This window comes from Notamacropus eugenii, chromosome 7 (genome assembly GCF_028372415.1).
Source record: "Notamacropus eugenii isolate mMacEug1 chromosome 7, mMacEug1.pri_v2, whole genome shotgun sequence".
Lineage (NCBI taxonomy): Eukaryota > Metazoa > Chordata > Mammalia > Diprotodontia > Macropodidae > Notamacropus > Notamacropus eugenii.
Window position 1 is genome coordinate 17,822,728 of NC_092878.1, and position 20,521 is coordinate 17,843,248.

At 38.1% G+C, this 20,521-nt stretch overlaps 1 protein-coding gene across 7 annotated transcripts in view; it reads right to left on the reverse strand.

The window, feature by feature from the left end:
* RYR3 (ryanodine receptor 3) overlaps positions 1-20,521 on the reverse strand; it is a 750,252-nt gene that overhangs the window by 137,857 nt on the left and 591,874 nt on the right. For all 7 annotated transcript variants that reach the window (XM_072625274.1, XM_072625277.1, XM_072625272.1 and 4 more), the window contains exons 52-59: positions 18,798-18,876; positions 10,816-10,905; positions 9,656-9,802; positions 8,662-8,724; positions 6,318-6,393; positions 6,079-6,202; positions 956-1,071; positions 281-348 (exon numbers count right to left, since the gene is read on the reverse strand). In XM_072625274.1, the coding sequence (XP_072481375.1) occupies positions 281-348; positions 956-1,071; positions 6,079-6,202; positions 6,318-6,393; positions 8,662-8,724; positions 9,656-9,802; positions 10,816-10,905; positions 18,798-18,876 (763 nt within the window). The remainder of the gene's footprint in view (positions 1-280; positions 349-955; positions 1,072-6,078; positions 6,203-6,317; positions 6,394-8,661; positions 8,725-9,655; positions 9,803-10,815; positions 10,906-18,797; positions 18,877-20,521) is intronic.

The following is a 20,521-nucleotide window of genomic DNA, read 5'->3' on the forward strand; positions in this document are numbered from 1 at the left end:
ATCAAGATTACCCCCAAAGCCATTAAATTGTTAACACTTGGTGGTACAGTGGAAAGAGTTAGAAGTGATTTACAACCCAGAGGCTCTGGCTTGAAATCCACCTACATTTGCCTCTGACCTTATGAGGGTCACAACTCCTTGAAGCCTGTTTTTTTACCTGTAAAATGTGGGGGTTGTACAAGATGACCTCTAATCCAGCTCTGATCCAGTGATATCTATTAAGCTCACTTAGAAACAGAAAATTTTTTAATTAATTTTACGGATATAGGGTATCACTTACTTTGGCAAAGAATTTAATCTCTTGGTCATGAGGAGACTTTTCTGTTTTCCCACTGCTGACAATGGCTTCTACAAAGACACAGTTGACAGGACTATTAGGCAGCATAAGACACAGGTGTAGCATTAAAGAAAAACTAACTTGTTTGAAAGCCTTTTCTGAGATGAATTGTGGTCCACAAAATATTCTGTTCTGCAAATATATTTATTAAGCACTATATATCTATATCTATATATCTATAACACTTCGCATTAAAAACTATGAAAGTTTTAGTGTTGTTCAAACTCAGCAAGAATTAGCACTATGATATAGCATGGCAAACAGAAAAGTTAACAGGATGATCACTGTGATCTCAGTACTCTTAATTGTCATTGCTGCTCTCTCCCTTTGTCAAGTAAGAAAATAGACATAGAGAGGTTTAATTATCCTTACTTGGTCAGACAGCAACAAATATAAAAGAGTTAAATTTAGAATCAGTAGTAACAAATGAATCCGGTCTAACAGTGGAATCAATGTTTGAAGTGCCCTTCTAGTAGGGGAAAAACAAAATAAGATTTTTCCTACAACAAACTGTCAAATGTTAAAATAACTGGAAAACTGTAACACAAAATGACCATTATTGAAACAGCACAAAAAGAAATAGCAACAACTGTGTCAATCTTTAAGGATGAAACTTACCCAAATGGGCAATAAACTCTTGAGCAGAGTCAACATATTTTAGAATCTTCTTCAAAAATTTATAGGCAAATCTCTTTTCCACTGAGGAAGCATCCAATTCCATATCCTTCAGATCTCTAGTTGGGAAATGGGGCAAAATCACCGGACAATAACAGAGATATTATGATGCAAGAAAATATCAATATTATTTTTGTCAAAAATATTTCCTTAAATGAAGATGATTCTTTCACAATATTAACTTAATAATGACTCATCACTTCAGTCAACAAGTCAGTCAGTCAATAAGTACCTATTACCTACCAATCACTGGCCTAGACAATAGGGATAGGATACAAAGGCAAAATCAAACAGTTTCTACCTTCAAGGAGATTACATTTTATTGGGGAAAGATGTATAAACAGTACCCCCTGAACATCTATATATATGTGCACAATATGCATATAGGCACACATACATGTATGTTCACATGTGCACATATACAACATATATGTGCACATTCATACACATATGTGAAGTAATTTCTGAAAGGAAGGCACTAACATCGGGGAGCTGAAGAAAGGCTGCATGAGGGATGTGGCATTTGACCTGATACTGAAGAAGGCCAGGGACCCTACAAGGCACTTGTGAGGAGGGAATATGTTACAGGCACAGGGGACAGCCGGTACAAAGATATGGAGACTCTTGCTCTTGTAAAGGTTGGCTGGAGTGAGATTGTAAAAAATGGAGAAGTAAACAAACCTTAGAGATCATCTTTTTTGACCAATAAGAAAGAGAAATAAAACCATTCATTTAATTCTTTTGAATCTATAGAAAACCACATGCCTACTTACTCTTGAATAATCTGTTCTTTTTTTAAAAAATAGATTTTTATTGGTACAATTTGCTTTTACATTACTTAAATTCTCACTGTATTCTGTACTCTCTTTACTTCCAAAAAAGCACTCCTTAATTACAAAGAATTAAAAAGAAAAAAATGAAAAAGATGGAAAAATCAGCAAAACCATTCAATAAAATGAAAAAACCTGATATTATATGCAATGTTCCTTGACCAAAGACTTCTACACAAGGGAGAAGAGGAGGTGTACTATTTTATGGTTGTTTTTCTTTCTATTTGCAATGACATAGTTATTGAGTATATGTTTTCCTGGTTCCGTTTACATCATCTTGATAGAGTTCATCAAACTCTTTCTATGCAACTTTGTAATATTTCATTAAAATCATATACCACAATCTGTTTAGCTTTCCCCAATCTGTGATATCTCCTTTTCCCCATTTCTTTCCTGAATCCAAAATTATAGCTATAAATATTTTTGTGTATATGGAGCCTGTTTTGTTAGTAATGACTTCTTCCAGTTATATATCTATTAGTGAGAGCAGTGGGTCGAAGGTTATGGTCATTTTAGCCAGATTATTTGCAAAATTCCAATTGTTTTCCAGAATGGCTAGATAATCTATTCAGAAAACAGAGCAAAAGAAATTCCAGCATAAATCTAAATGACATTACTATTAATCCCAATGTTATAAAATGTCAAACCATCATTCGTGCCTCTTCACTTTGAACAAATTTTCTTATGAGACTTTGGATTAAAAATGGCTTCATTTTATGAGTAATTCACCATCCTATGACGAGATTCATATCGCCAAAGCAATGGGGAGACATTCATATATTTGCTGACATCATGACAAATTTATATAACCTAGTACAAAATGTAAGGTCCTTGAGGGCAGAGACCACCTCCTTTTTTTATGGTGCTCCAATGCCTGGAAAATAGTAGGTTGCAATGCAAATTCTCCCCTAAACAGATGGCCTAGAACAGAACTGTAGATGCTCCCAAATGCTGAGGTCTGTTTATGTTTCTCCCTTTGGCGGCTGTTTTTGTTTTCTGCAAAGAGCCTTTTGTGCTATTTTCCATCCTTGTGCTACTAAGGTGGGTTATGAACTGCTGAAGTCTCGTGTTCTTTTGCATTCTCCACATTTTTCCTTACATCTTCTATTGTGGCTCTATTATTCTATATCATCACACTTAACTAATGTTAAGTAACAGTTATCCCTTCCTGCCTCTTAGTCTTTATTTTCTGTTGCTGATTCTTCCTTATAATGCTAACAGACATTTTTTCACTAAATTGTTAAACTAAATCACAACTTGTTCTGCACGACCATTCTTACATGTCACAAGGGAAGGTTCTTTTGGTGAAAGGGAAGTAGAGGGAGAGAGAGCTAGTGGGTGGTGATGGTGATATAAAAGACAACAAGCTGCAGATCATAGCACGCTTTTCATTCTAGTATAAGGAATAAGCTTTAAATTGTGAGATTCTGAATTCACAGTTTTTGTGATAGATCTCTTCTGCTGTCTGATTTCTTGACAATGATGCAGCAAATGTGATTTGTTATTTTATTTACAAGACAGAAAGACAATATTTTTCTGGATTTTAAAATAAGTGAGTTATAAGAACCATTCTTCTTGAAAAGGACTCATAGTTACATCTACAGCAGGGGGGAACTGCAAGAAATTAAAAATCATAGAGCAGCTTACACAGGAAAGAAATTTCTTTAGGGGAGTAGATACATAATTGAAACAAAAGATCAGGTTTTTGTTATGTATAAGGAAGAGGGAATATGACTTATATGACACACCCCAAAGGATCACACTGTACAGTTAAAACCCCAATTTTCAACAATAAAACCTGGTATTTATATGTTGCTTTAAGGTTTATAAGCACTTTACATGAATTATAATGTTATTCTCACAACAAGCCTATGGGATAGGTATTACAATTATCATCCCGATTTTACACAAAAGGAAACTGAGGATCAGAGACTCCGAGAGATGTGCCTGTGGTCACATAGCAAAAACTTTTCAGAAGCAGGATTTGAACCCAGATTTCTCTACTACAAGACCATCACACTTTTCCATGAATCACAATGCTTCTTAAGAGGCATGTACACACAAAAGCAAACTAAAAACTGGGAAAATTATACGTAAAATGTAGGCACAGGGACATCTAGAGCTTAAGATAGAAAAAATCATGAAAAATGTTGAGAGTTTAAATTTTTATATGTAGTGTAGTCTTTAAGCTGAAAACCCGAAATTAGCATTTCAGGGGTTACTGATTGCTTTCTCAAAATCCTTCGGGTAAGAAAACGGGTCAAGATAGGAATAGAAAACAGGGAAGCATGTAAATGGGAATTAGTCCTTATATTTTTAACAGATTAATTTTTCTCCTACAAACCTAGGTATAAGAATGAAATTTCATCAATGGATAGTGGTTATATAGAAGTAAAAACAGTTTCAGCAGGTGAGATAAAAGGGAGATTGGAAAGATAATATGTAAAAAGAGCTTAGTACTTGGAAAGGATAGCTAATTACAAATAGCAAAAAAAAATAGCTAATTACAAAAAATATAGAAAGGAATCTCTAGGACAGTCCATACCTCTTTAAATTGAATAAAGCCAACTTTGGTTACACACAATATGGCGACCAATAATTTCCTCAGACTTAGAAGTGAGTTTCCTACAAAAGGCTCCAGAAAAGGTGATACCACTTCCCTCATGCTTTCTTTAGATCTTCTTTTAGATATCGCAGCATTCTTAGCTTACCTATATTTTAGGGAAGCATTTGACAATATCGCTCACACTGTTCTTGTGGAAATGACAGAAATAGGTTAGATGGAATGCTCCAGAGATCCGTTCTTGTCCCTGTGTTATTTAATCAGTAGCTGTATAAAGCCATGCAGAGAATGTTTATTAAATTTGTAAATGGCACAAAACCGGGAAGGAAAGTTAACACCTTGCATGACAGAACCAGGATCCAAAAACAATTCTGAGAAGCTGGAATATTGAGCTTAACACAAAAAGATGAAATCTGTCGTGGATATTATGAGTTAAGAATCCATCTTATAATGGGTTCATAAATCAACTTCATATGAAAAACATATAGTAGATGTGAAATACATCATAGGCAACAGTTTTTCTGAAAGACATTGAGGGGTTTCGGGGTACACTGCTAGCTCTGAACGTGGCAACACCATGATATATCAGACAAAAAGTCATAATATGATATTAGGCTATATGAAGAGTCCAAGATTAAGACAGAATGGTTCCACTGTACTCAGCTTTGATCAGAACATGTTTAGAATATTGTACTCAATTCTGGGAATCATATTTTAGGAAGGACAGTGAGGAGCTGGAGAGCATCCAGGATGATGAAGGGTTTTGAGACTACAGGATCATAAATTTAGAGGAAGAAAGGATAAGACAGATCATCTAATCTAACTGCCTCATTTTTCATGACTGTCCCCAAATCATGCGGATGTAGTTAACAAATGTAGGATCTGAATCCACTTATTCTGAATTAACCAAGGTAGCTTGGTGTAGTGCATAGAGCACTGGACTTGGAGTCAAGAACACCTGGGTTTGAAACTGCCTCAGACCTTTATTGCTTTATGACACCGAGCACATCATTTAATTTCTCTTAGCTTCCTAATTTGTAAAATGGGGATAATAAGAGCACTGACTTACTTAACTAACAGTGTTGTGAGGATCAGGTGAGACAAAGTACTTTGCAATATCATCTGAAGAAACTGGGAATACTTAGCTTGGAGAAGGCCAGATTTAGGTACGGGCCGGGGGGGGGGGGCGGGGGGGGCATAATAGGGATCTAGAAGGCCCTATTCACCTAGAAAAGGGGTTAGATGCTGCTTGGCCACAGGGCAAAAATGGGAACAATGGGTAGAAGTTGATGTATTTAGGAATGATATAAGAAAAACAAAACTTTCTAATTGTGAGAACTATCCAAAAATGTAACTGAATGTTATAGAAGATGGTAGGTTCTCCCTCACCAACGGTTTTCCAACAAAGCCTGTATGAATACCTGCTAAAGTGCACCATAGTGGGGATTCTTTTTCAGATGTCAGTTGGACTAGACAGCTTCTGAATCCTAATTCTGAGATTCTGTGATTCTTTCTCATGGGTTCCATTTCCTACCTCAAGTTTAAACTATTAACTAACTCCTTAATAAATATTTTTCAGCTCCAAAAGACTTAACTGCTGTTCTTTATCCTGTCAATATTAGCCACAGATGTCCTGAAGACAGGAAAAAATAACAAAGGGAATATTTACTTACCTAGATACAACAATACCATTCACTTGAAGGAATTTAAATAGCTCCTGGGCTTTCTCTCTATCCCTGAACTTCTCCTTGGCTGTCAAGGTGTCATAGGGCACTAAGAGAGGGTGACTGCCTCCACCTATGACAAAGTAAGAGAACTATAATGCACTTTGCATCTTCCCTTTCATTTAGAGGAAGCAACATCCCTGATGCCCAGGGTTATTTCCCCTGTGTACTCTGTAAAGCAGCCTTACCTTTGTTTTCCAGCTCCATCTTTTTCTTTTTGGCCCAGATATTGTGATAGTTCTCAGCCACAACCTCCACCATCCCCTGCCAAGAGAAAGCCACTGAGACTGTGAATAGGCTGGTGGCAGCAAGAAAAATGAGCTCATCAGTCCCAGGCTATTTTGGGATGGATTAAGAAAGGAACGTTACTAAAAGTTTTGGGCTCATTGATTGGTGTTTCCTATCATTACTTAGTCTATGCTTATGTACCTCATTAGTTATATAGTATCACAAAAATATCCAATCCTGTTTTTTTTTTTTCAACATATTAGTCTGTTAGAGGGATACATGAAAAATAAACAATTCAACTTGAAGCTCCAAATCAGGAGCATCAGTAGCATGTCATTTTATAATAGAATTTCAGAATCTTAGGGCTAGCAAAATCCTTGAAAAGGTCATCAAGTCTATTTCTGTTCATATGGCAATCAGACTGGGAATGAGAAATTTAGTCACTTGTTTTTTTCTTGTTTTGCTGCTTTTTAGGTTCTGAGGGTAGGAGGAACATGAATTTATACTGATCCAGCTGTTAGGAAAACAAACTAAGATTGTTTTTATAAAGTCATCAAGGTAAGGAAACTAAAGACACCTATACTGGTGAGAGACTGGCATAAATAAAACCTTACAAATAAAATTCATTTACGTAAGGAGCATATCATTACAAAGGGAAAGTGTATACTGACTCATGTACAGATACCTAATCTAAAAACAAATGAATAAATTGAAATGGTGTATCACTGGCCTTGTTGCCATAGCCTTCAAATGTCAAGGAAGTCAAAGGCAGAAGTTGAAATAGAAGTGGGGGAGGAGAAACAGGACTTATCAGAGATATTCCAAAGATCCAAGCTGTTTCATTCTCTTCCACTGCATTTTATATTCCTCTATGTGTGTCCTTTATACTAATGTGAAATATCATGGGTATTTGTGAGGTGCCATGGTGAAGGCAGTATACAATGGGTTTTGCAAAACTGAAGGAAGTCTGGTACAGTACAAAGTATACTTGATTTGGACTCAGAGGGCATAGTATCCATAATTATCTGTATAATCTCAGGTGAATTACTGTGTGCCTCAGTTTCCTTATCTGTAATATGAGGGCTTTGGATTAGATGTCCTCTGAGATCTAGAGTAATGATTCAATGCGTCTAGAGAGGTGGGCTTTGGGAGCACTTGTCATTGAAGCAATAGTATGTGAATGAAGTTCACATACATAAATAATTGAATACATAATAGCCAAACAGAGGAAGTACATGAATGAAACACTATTTGTTTCTGTTTGTCACTTTAGCACTCTGCTTTTCTGTTCATTACTCTCTCTTTACCATGCTGAATTAGGCTGAACTGGACCTATAGCCCCTATTGTATTGAACTGTCACACAGCATTAAAAATTTCTAGAGAAACTCTAAGCTTTGAACTATCTGAAAATATTTTTCCCATATCTCTATTCGATGTGATATATTCCTAATTCTCTAGTTTTGGCATTTTAGGCCAAAAGTTTTCAAAGTGTGGTCTGTGGAACTCTGGGCTCCGAGTCCTTTTCAGATCTGTGAAGTCGAAACATTTTTTCAAAATGAAGAATTATTTGTCTATACTTATCTGTCTATTAAAGTATTCCTCCCTTTTCCAACTACATATCTATATAAACGTAGATTTTCTTCGTATACCTTAACTAAAACAGCATATCACAACTGAATGAATTCAGAAACATATTAGAATGCAGCTGTTTTCTATTAAACCAGATATTAAAGAGATTTGCAAAAAAATGTAAAATAATACCACTTTTCTCAATAATTTTATGATTTGGAAAATTCAATTTTTCATTAATTGTGTTTATATAAAAATGTAAAGGGTTTTTAAAAATTATTTTAAAATAAATATTTTAAACATTTATCAGTTTAAATTTCTAATAAGATAAATGTCACTAAAATGCAAACACTGACAAACTTTTTCATTTGTGGCAACATGTGTTCTTTTCTTCAGCCCTCACGGGCTGGAAAACTTGATAATAAATCTTGCAGCATGTTTAACAGAAAGAGCAATGCAGTGGATATCAGGAAGTCTGAGTTCCAGTCTGGACTCTACATGGACCATCTTTATAATACTGGACAATCATTTTACCTCTCTGCTCCTCAGTTTTACCACCTGTAAAATGAGGGAGCTGGACTGGATGATCTTAAAGGTCCTTTCCAGTGCTAATATTTTCTATCTATAATACTATATTTGTGTAATATATAATATAATCTTAATTCTAAGATATACTGTCAAAAGTAAATTACACTGTTCTGAAGAATACGGACAGCGAAAACATTAGTACTGACCTGGACTTCCCTAGAAAGTACAACATTTGAGAGGTCAAGTGGAGCAGGATTGTAGCTGTTGCCCTAGAAAAAGCAAAGTAAAATAACTTGATCCAACATATTTTCCTCATTTTTATTAGCATTCCTGGCTATTGCTATTTTTAGCTCACATAGCAGCAAGTCTTTTCTCTTTCCTATTTTGAGTAACTAGGGAAGGAAAATGAAGAATGTCTGCCCCAAGGAAGATACAAAAACTGAATGGGGGTGGTAGCAAGGAGACCAAATGAAGGAGAAGAAGGTGGTAAGAATGACCAAGAAGTATTTGCTTTCATCTCACTTGAGGATTTTATACAAAACTGCCATGAATGTCCTAAGAAATTGAGAAATCCAGTGTATAAGAACCCTGAAAAGTTGTAGGAGAGACAGAAGAAGGAAGAAAAATAAAGGAGAGGGAGAATGAGAGTAAGAGGCAGAGGCAGACAGAGAGAAGTTAACCATACTCTTTCCAAAATGGAGAGGGGAGGTGGTACTAATAGGACTTGGGAGGCAAGGGGAGGCTGTATCTTACCAGTCCTCAGGACTGCAAGTGACCCTGGGGATTTACATGTACTTTGAGACTAATAGTTGTTAATTTTCTAATTTTGATTTTGTCTACCCTTTTAAAAAACAAAACTATTTTATAATATTATGAACTAATACTGTGAATGTTGCCTATAAGCAAGGAAATTGTCTTGAAATACCAAGGATTATGATGGATGTTATCTCAGATTTCCTTATAAGCCAAGAGAGTTAAAGACATTTCCCAAATTGTACCGGGGCCTGTTGTGTCATGAGATACTTTCTGAAATAAAGATTGCATAACAAAGATTTTTGTTTCCTTTTTTGACAATCAGACTCATCCCTCCAGTGCTACTCCTAAAGAAAATCTCATGCCATGAAATTCCATGGACACTATTCCAGAGTACTTATTTCCCCATAGGTTTAAAGAATCTGGTTCTAAGTAGCCGTGTCTTACCTGGCTGGCTTGGGAAATGCTGCGAAGCTTCTCATTTTCCCGCTGTTGTAGGATTGCTTCACTTTCTCTGGTTCTGTCTACTGTCCAGCCCACAGCTAGCATGGTTTTCAGAGACTCTCTAGCAGGCCAGCGATAAATTTCCTTTTCCTAGAAACAAATTCAATAAAACTGACTTGCAAAGAATAGATATTTTGATAAGCCTCTCAATTCCTATTAATTTAAATTATGATATGCATTATTAATAAATGAGCTAGCTATTTGAAAACAAAAACATTAAATTCCAGACCCTCAAGAAGGTCTGTTGTCTTCAACTTAAATGTATCATGCCATTAAAAAGTATTTGGAGTTTTGTGAGGAAGGAGAAGGGTACAAGCAAGGGTAAAGCTAAGAAAATAAATTGGTGTTTTAGGTACAGGAAGGGGATTAATATGAAAATGCCTTGGCAAGAAAGTTCCAATTTAGGCAGCTACCGTTTTCTTGACCTCAAAATTAGTTCTGGACCATGGGATTTTGTTCAAAATTAGAAAATGTGCACTCTACTAAGCTTGAAGATAGGGTTATGAACCCTATGAAAGGAACAAGAATGGTTATTGAGAAAATAGCACAGAATCAGAATCAGGAAGGAATTATGTAACACATTTATCTACATAATTCTTATATAAACATAATTGGAAACATCATCCTTTTTCATACTACTTGGAAACTTTTCCTTTTTCTCCCTCTTCTTGTCCTTTGTGTTCTCTGAAATAATTTTTACTTGAGAAGAATTGAACAGCTTCCTGATTCCCTTTGGGGCTCACCTCTTTCCCCTTCCCCCAATTAGGATCATTCATAATTTATTTGCAAAAATTTTTGCAAAAAATAAATAAATTTTTCTCTGGTCTCTATATGTCAAATAACATCTCTTCTATAGATTTTAAGGAGCTAGAGAGTACCATGAGATTGCATTCTGGGAATTAAATCCTGGGTGTGGAACAGAGGAGGAGAAGATGCTCACAGATAGAAAACAAGAAGAATTTATTCTGTCATAAAAAATCGCTAAATATTGTGTGAATCCTCTGTTGGTTCTCCTATGGCTGACCGAGGAAACTTCTCCAGGATGGAAAAAGCATTGTGCACATTGTGTGAGATATTTTTCTCTTACTTCCATTGTTTCTTACCTTTTCAGTTAATGTTTTAAAAGGTCTTATTAATGGATGTGTCTTCACATTTTCATCCAGAGAGATACCATATTTCCATCCATTCTGACTCTGTCGGGGGAAAGTTTTTCACTTTAAATAGCATTTCCTGGGCATTAAACACCCCTACTTGTGACCCAACTGATTGTATCCTATTTAGCCAAATGAACCAACAGCAAAGAAAGGACTGTGCCAAATGTGCCTACAAATTGCTTGGAAATTCTCTCCTTAAATCTTAAACCATTGGGCTGCTTTCTGAATTATGTTCTTACCTTCTTATGGTGCCAGAATACAAAGGAGCACCACTTGTTCTATTGTCTTCAGCGTTAACATGTGCAAAGTTGTCTAATGTAGGGCCTGCATATAAGTCTTTGCTGCCCCATCTACTTCTTAGGTTTATAGGGGAAATTTCATCATTATTTCCTCAAGGTAATAGCCAATTCTGTTTTCTTATTTTATCTGGTTGTCCTCTTTATATACATACTTGCATTCCAGGTCCATATAAAGCAGGACCAAGGGGCCTGTGCACAAGGCTTCCCAAAGTCATGAAAGATAGGCTGAGATCTGAGCAGTTTCTCAAGTCACATGCCTTGATGAACTGGCTACTTCACCAAAACTGGAGTGACCTGGGTTTAAGATTATTTGAGCGCCCTTACAGACATATATTGCCACAAGCAGCATGCTCAACCCATATTCTCCTACTGATTATTAATCTCTTGACAGAAAAAGTTGAGGATGGACAGGTAACTAACCGTTTAGTTCTCATCAACATACAAGACAGCATTCTAAGTTTAAGAACTGGATTTTCAGTCCTTATGACTGTTCAGTCCAATGATGCATGCTGTCCACCTCCAAGGTCTAAATATTTTCTCGACATTTTAACTTGGTAACGACTCAACATTCAGGGAGAGCAAACACTAACCAGTGTAAGGACTCTCTATATGGTCAAAGACAGCTCTAGTGACTCATTAGGTGAATAATAATAAAATAACTCTACTAAAGGACAACCCATACCTGTAGTCCAGGATGGGAATAAGAGAATCCTTCCCAGCCCAGGCTAAGTAGGGAACGCTTGCCCTGGATCGTTGTGATAGCTCTGAAGGCTTGGCCTGAATCTTGAAACACTGACCAACTGGGCTCTGTTTGGGTTAATACACTGGCAAATATGATGACATTTCCCTTATAAACCCAAGAAAAAGATGGGGCAGCAAAGGCTATATGCAGGCCCTACATTAGACAACTTTGCACATGTTAACGCTGAAGACAATAGAACAAGTGGTGCTTCTTTGTATTCTGGCACAATAAGAAGGTAAGAGCTGTCATCAAATCAGAAACGCCAATATCCCATTTGCTGGAAATACTTTAGCTAGATGGTGCTAACTATCAAAACAATCAAGTTAATTAACATGAAATAGACTGGAGACTGGATTACTTTCACTATGAATCACTGCTATATCTTGACATGGAAACAGATGACATTAATTCTACGTGAGGGATTCATACTGTTTTTGTCAATGATGACTTAATGCCAAGTTAAGCGGCTAGCACGTGGCAACTAAACAAAAAAATCCCAATCTTCATTCCTAAGCCTTGAATAGACTAAGTAAGAGATGAAATGAGGAGGCATTAAAATCTGAAGAAAGCATAGTAAAGACTTTGAGAATTAAAAAATCTTCACTAAATGCAAATTCCAGAAATTATACCTACTACAGAAATGGATTATAAACAGCACCAATATAGCAAATGATCCTCTCTAGCACAGGGCTGCAAACTAGGAAGAACAAGATCCTTTTTACCCACATACCACTGTCTTCCTCTTAGATCCCTCTTCAGTGCAGAATATAAGCATTTGTTGTCCTGTTTCGGTGGGGCCCTGCCTTGAAACTATTTCCAGTGTTGCACTATCCTCTGGGGACAAGATCTAATTCATCTCCTGCCTCTCAGGGCTTTCTCCAGGGACAGCAAGGTATTCTGACCTCCTGCCCATGCTTCTATCCCACTGGGTGTTCCTTCCTACATGAGGAAGGCCTTGTGTGACCTCATGGGACAGTCGTGCTATTTGTCACACATTGTGAACCTCAAGGGAAGATCTGCACAGTCTAATTTCAAGTCTTTCTCAACAGACTCCTCTCCAACCACTCATATTCTACTCAGTGCTCAATGGATAGCAAACTCCCATAAACTTATACTTGCTCCATTCCAAAGATTCTGATCATGCACAAACCCTGTTGCTTACCCTCAACTTATTGCTCCCTCATGCCTATCCTCCTCTACCTTATCGTCATAAGATCCCATTCCATATCTGCTAACTCCCAACCCCTACACTGAACCCTTGGGAATCCCTGCTCCACAATAAACATACCTCCTTTCATATTAAATCTCTTCCCTTTTCATTCCTTCTATCATGTGCTCATTGGGATCCGGCTACCTTCTGATGGCACCACCTTCCATGCCACCATTCCAGTATTTCTTATTCTTTCTCTCATATTTCACTTGCCTCCTTCCTCCCACTCCCCCCCCCCAAACTAAAAGATTACAATGGGGGTAATTGAAACACTCTTTGCTCTCCACTGCCATCATTAGAATCTATCTCTAGCACCTTCACTAAGCAGCCTCTCCTGTGAGATTTATGCTATTTAAATTTATCACCCAAACAAAACCTTGGTGATTTTAATATATCAACCTTCACAGCATTCTCTTTCATTCCTCAGAGAATTTAGTGCTTAGCTAACGGTCTTTCTCTCTTTCCCATCTCCTGACTTCACTCCCTTAAATACTTTAGCTTCCTATCTACTGAGTTCTCATGACCTATCTTTTCACTCTCCCTTAGCTCCACACAGAGATGGTCTTGTCTTTGATCTGGCCATTACCCATAAGTATTCCACTTGCCTGTTCACAAACAGGAGCAGTTAGGTGGCATAGTGGACTGAAGTAAGAAAGGCCTGAGTTCAAATCCAGCCTCAGAAACTTACTAGTTGTGTGGCACTGAGCAGCTCACTTAACTCCTGCTTGCCTTAGTTTCCCATTAAACGGGGATAATAACAGCATTTCCCCCAGGTTGTTGTAAAGTTCAAATGAGATAATAACTATAAAGTGCTTAGCACAATGCCTGGCACATGGCAGGCACTATATAAATGTTATCTATTATTGTTATTATTAAACTGAAATTCCCTTATGATCATAAACTTTTATCCTTCCATCTTTCCCCAATATTTTATGACTGCTTGGTTCTGTGTCCTCACTGTGACCTTCATTATCTGCATCCCTCAGGTCTTTGCCAGGCCATGGTACCTGCGCTGGCTAAACTCTTCTTTTCCTGTCAACCCCTCCATGAGTAAGGCACCACTAAGCTAGCTTTATTCTCAAGTCCCTTGCATTCTTATCCTATAGTTGATGATGGCCTTGCAAAGCCATGACCTTGGATTACTCCCTCAATCCATCTCCTCTGCATTAACATGCTGTTGAATGGAACTGGAGAAAAGCATGAAACTGTACTAATTGGGTCACAATAAATTTATGTTACTTAATCTCAACAATGCCTTCTGCAGCAGGCGGTCTAGTCCCACCCAGTTGATTTACTATACCATTCCCCATAGTGACTGTCCTAAACTTGGCCTCTCCAGCAGATTTCAAGGCATAACCACCCTCTATATTTTTAGCTGAGGACCTTGCTTCATAAATATTGGAGGCCAATTGCCAATAATTTTCTCTTCTCTCCTCTTCTTCTCAGATCATTCATAGAACTTACCATACTATACCCTTCATTCTGATCTTGGCATTCTTAGGTGGCACTTTTCCTAGTCAAAGCAAATGTCTCTATCTCTATGAGCATCCTTGATCCCATTCCTCCAGAGTTCTATAGTAAACTGACCACACTCTCATAAAGACTTTCATTAATCTTCAATCTTCCCTATCTTCTGTTTCCTTATTGTCTACAAACATGTCCATGTCTTTGTAATCCTTAAGAAAACCCTCACTGGATCCTACCATCTCTGTCAGTTATTACCCTGTACCTTTCCTCTCCCTGAACCAGTTAAGAAAGTTATCTACACAGGTACCTTCACCTCATCATTCATCTGCAAATTTAGCTCCTTTTCAATATCTAGAGCAAAACACAACCTAACAGCTATAATAGAAATATGTAATAGAAACATGCGATAATTATTGAGATCATAATAAAAAACAATAACAGCTGACCTTTATGAGTTACTTTCAGCATGGAAGAGCTGGCAGAGAGCTAGACTAGAGTAAGGAAGATCTGAGTTCCAGTACATTCTTCCATATGTATCGTCTTTATGATGCTAGACAAGCCACCTAACTTCTCAGTGCCCAAGAAAACTCTTTAAGGTATGAAAACTACAGAGAATGTGTTGATCTGCACTGTTAGAGGGACTCCCTCACCAGGAGCTCTCTATACCAATGATTCCCTGAAAGCTATTTATGGACCAAAAAACCTACGGTGCATCACAACTACTCAGTGCCAATGGAACTACATTGATCAGTGATAAGGACATGATCCTAGAGAGATAGGCTGAACACTTCCATAGTGTTCTCAACAGACCATCATCAATCAATGCGGAGGCCACTGACCATTTATCTCAGGTTGAAGTCAATCCCTCCTTAGCTGAACTTTTAGCTGAAGAAGATGTTTTGAGGCCATTAGGCTCCTTTCATGTACAAAGCACCTGGTGCTGATTGTATTCCAGCTGAGATTTACAAGGTAGGGGCACCATTGCTCATACAAAAGCTGACTGAAATTCTCCAGGTTATATGGCAAGAGGCTATCCCCCAGGAGTTCAAGGATGCCTCCATTGTCCATCTCTATAAAGGTAAAGAGAATAGACTGTCCTGCGACAATCACGGCGGGGGTGGGGGGTCTCTCTCTTAGTCACTGCTTGCAAGATTCTTGCTAGAGTCCTCCTTAATAGGCTGATCCTTCACCTGGAAGATGAGCATATACCTGAGAGCCAGTGTGGCTTCAGAAAGGGCCGAGGAACAGTTGATATGGTGTTTGCTCCCCTACAACTCCAGGAGAAATGGCAGGAGCAGAACAGAGGTCTGTACACAACGTTTGTAGATCTGACCAAGGCCTTTGATACTTTTAGTCGTGAGGGCTTATGGTAAATTATATCAAGATTTGGTTGCCCAGAGGAGTTCATCAGCATTGTACATCAATTTCATGATGGCATGTTTGCCCAGGTTCTGGATAGTGGACAATGTTCTCATGACTTCCTAGTCGCCAATGGAGTGAAACAGGGCTGTGTGCTTGTTCCCATGCTTTTCAGCATGTTGTCAAATGCTTTCAACGAGGATGAAGTTGGCATCAAGGTCAACTACTGCACTGATGGTAAGTTCTTCAATATGAAAAGGCTTCAAGCCAAGACCAAAGTGGAGGAAGTGTTGGTGCCTGATTTTCCGTTTGCAAATGATTGTGCACTCAATGCAGCCTCTGAAGCTGAGATGCAACAAGTATGGATTAATTCTTTGCTGTCTGTGCTAATTTTTGCCTAATAATCAATACCACAAAAACACAGGTGCTCCATCAGCTACCACCACATAATCCATATGTGGAACCATTGGTTACAACAAGTAAGAGTTTTGAATGCTGTGGATAAGTTCACTTGCCTTGATAGTGTACTTTCCAGGGATGCACACACTGACAATGAGGTTGATGCACGCATTGCCAGAACTAGCTCAGTGTTTGGGAGGCTCCAAGGAAAAGTTTGGGAGAGAAGAGGTATTAGACTGACTACCAAACTGAAGGTCTACAGAGCCATTCATTGTGCTGACCTCATTGTTGTATGCTTGTGAAACATGGACAGTTTACCAGCACCACGCCAGGAAACTGAATCGCTTCCATCTGAACTGTCTTAGGAAGATTCTGAGGATCACCTGGCAGGATAAGGTACCAGACACTGAGGTCCTTACTCGAACTAAACTGCAAAGCATTCAAACTATGCTTCATAGAGCAACTCTGATGGGCTGGCCACATTGTTGCAAAATGTACACCTGCCAAAAAGACTATTTTATGGAGAACTCGCATGGGGTAGGCGATCACATGGTGGTCAGAAGAAGTGATATAAGGACACTCGCAAGGTCTCTCTCAAAAACTTTGGATTTGATTGTGCTACATGAGAGACACTGGCACAGGACCACTCAGCATGGCGTGCTCATATCAGAAAGGTTGCTGTGCCACTCCCTCTCCTGTCCCCATCCTGGTCCAAGCTCCACAAATTCCTGATCTGGATTTGAGTCTGCCTAAGAGTTAACTGCTGATGGACTGACAACCCCATCAATAAGCTGGAAAGTTCTCTTGGGTTCAGAGTGGCACAATTGTAGGCTTCCTTTCACCTGGGATCCCAACCTTGTTTATTCCTCTGCATGCTGGCCTAGATGATAGACGTGAGACTCTGCTCTCACTTGGGGTCTAAGTCACACCACTGTTGGCACTAGGTTCTGAACATCTCCTTTCTCAGAACACTGCCCAGGGCCTTCCTGCCCAGGAATACCATACTTCCACTCAAATCTTTTTTTTTGAGTCCACACTAAATCTATGACTCAGAATGGGATAGTAGCAACAAAGCTGTCAGGTGGCATTTATCTCTATCAGAGTGCCCTAATAGGGTACCCTGTGAGAATTTTGAACCTCTTCTTGTACTGGTATATAGCCTCTCCTTGGGTCTGCAGTGTAAGGTGAGTTGTCTCCCTTCTCCACAAGTCTCCCTTTCTGTCTCCCTTTGTCAAGTCTGTATGGACTTTTCCTGGACTTCCCCATAAGAATACAGTCTGGTGCATTTTCTGGATGTTTGAAGAAGTATGTAGAGTGATGCTCACCACAATGCTTCCTATCACTCAGTCATCTTGGCTCCTCTTCAATGACTCAGTTTTTAAAGGAGAGTCTAGAAGTGCTAACATGGGCTACTATAACAACTATTATGACTGGATCAGTATTCTTGCCCAGAGTAAGACTCTGGATTAGCAAAAGCCTTCTAGGTTGTCTCTCTGCTGCAAATTTCTTCTTTCTGCAAACCATTCTCCACAGAGCTGACAAAATGATATTCCTAAAGCACAGTTGTGAGCTTACCACTCACCTCAACCATCCTGGGTTCTCTCTACCATTACATATAACCTCCTGTTTGTAAGTAAAGCATTTTATAACCTGGCTCCAATATCTCCTTCCAGGCTTATTACACATTACTTCTTCCCTTCATTCACTTTACATTTCAGACAAATTTGCCTTCTTGCTGTTCCTAAAATATGACATTCTGTGCCTTGTCTCTGTGTCTTTGTATAGTCTGTCCTCCATGCTTGTAATATCTTCCTCCTCTGCCTTGTAGAATCCCTAGCTTTCTTCAAAACTCAGTTCAAGTGTCACCTCTATGAAATATTTCCTAACTTACTCAGGTACTAGCACCTCCTCCCAAAATTTCCTTGGATTTATGTTGTAAATATTTTGATTAAATGGAGACACATACACAGATAGACAGACACACAGACACATAGAGAGAGGTTGTTTACCCAGACAAAAGTGACTTTCATTTTTGTCTTATCGCCCCACATCCAGTACAATTATCTGGCACACAGTAGGCAATTAATAAATACTTGGTGACTGATTAATTTTAATTAAACCCAAAGACAATAAATTTCACTGCTACTTCCCTTCCCTCTTACCACAAATCCAAGATGAGCATGCATATGTAAATTCCATATTCTCTGATGCTAAGAAAAAAGTTAACATTGCTAGAAGTGAGCATTTCCTTGACTGGTATAAGAAACAGCACAGCAGCAGCTGCTGTCTCCTTTTCCACTGACCTCCACAAACCTCAGGAAATTGCTGCTCTCAAATAATGAATATTCTTGGAATGGCAAGTCTGTCACTTAGATAAATTGGGCAGATTTCCAAGATTCAACCCTTTAATGTTCTTTGGCTCTTCTTTTCCTGACAGTTGGATGAAAATCCCTACCTTGTCACAAGCCCATTTGTCATGTGAATGCTCAGCATACTTGGTGACCACATATTCCAGTTTTTCAGGAAGAGAATAGCTGAAAGAGAGAGGGAGAAAAGGCCATCATATCACCGGGCACAAGTGGAGACAGTGGGAGCAATTCTGAACTGTCAGGATGTTTCCTCTTTAGATAGAAACAAGAAGTTGGGGTTAATCATACTTGGACCATTTATATAATTTAGCAGAGTTCCCAACCATCAAGGCAATTAGCAACACTGCCCAGTGGCCCCCCATGTGCCAAGGTATGGGTACAGGACAAAAAGGGAATGCCAAAAAATTAGATATGCATTCACCTTTATTTCTTTTCATTGGGCTGGCTGATAAAAGAGCTGTGCTTGGTGAAATTTATTTAGCTTTAATTAAGAGTGCTGTTTTGTAAAGGTGGTGTTGAGAAGAAATGTTCGATTCTTATCAGGGAAAATCTATTAGCAAGATTGTTTTGGGGTGAAATTTATGTCACATAGGTAATATGCCTGTGATGTGCTGAGATATATATATATATATATATATATATATATATATATATATATACATACATATATGTCTATGTCTGTAACAGAATTTTTAAGAACACATTCTTAGAAGGCTAGCTATGTTAATCCCACCTGACTCTAGTTCTCAAAATACACTCAATTTTAAATTTGTTTAATGGTAACTACTGACATCGTACCTTCCTGTTTTCACTGACTTTGTTCCATTTCTGTTTGTCTTGTCTCCACTATTCTACTATAAGTACCTTGAGAAGACCACATGTGTTTTTGTATTTCTTTGCAGTCTCTCCTCAAAGTCCTTTGTCCCTAGTGTTTCACTTATTATTATAAATGAAAGACTAGACTTGGTAATGTAAATTACACATCAGGACAGGCCTAAATAAGAAAAAAAAGACCTTTATGCATGTCTAGATATGGCTTACGAGATGAAGACTCTTCACCCAAAGCACCCCATCTGTCATCCCCATGGCTCCAGTATGGAACTATCATAAATTTAAACGCATCTCAAGTGTTGAAAAGTGCTAGAATAAAAAAAGCATTTTCTAAGGTCCTACTATTATAGGTTCACCAGACTTGAAGTGAATTTTTTTTGTCTCTAATACCCTTATTTTATTTATTTTTATTTTTATAATTAATTTATTTTAATTTTCAACATTCATTTCCATAAGATTTTGAGTTTAAAACTTTCTCCCCCTCTCTTTTCTTCCCCCTCACCAAGATGGCATGCAATCTGATATAAGCCCTACTTATACATTCAAATTAAACATATTTTTCACATTAGTCACGATGTAAATAAGAATTAGAACTAATGGGAGGAAACATGAGAAAAAAGAAACAAAACAGCCAAAAAAAAAAAAAAAAGCAGGGCAAATAGTGTGCAGTCATCTGCATTCAGACTCCAAAGTTCTTTCTCAGGATGTGGATAGCATTTTCCATCATGAGTCCTAGGGAGTGATCAAAGTGAGTCACTGCACAATGTGGCTGGTACTAGGTACAAAGTTCTGCTGGTTCTGCTCATTTCACTTAGCATCTGTTCATATAAGTCTTTCCAGGTTTTTCTGAGGTCCACCTGTTCATCATTTCTTTTAGCACAACAGTATTCCATTACATTCATATACCATGACTGGCCATGTCCCAGTTGATGGACATCCCCATAATTTTCAATTCTTTTCCACCACAAAAACAGATGCT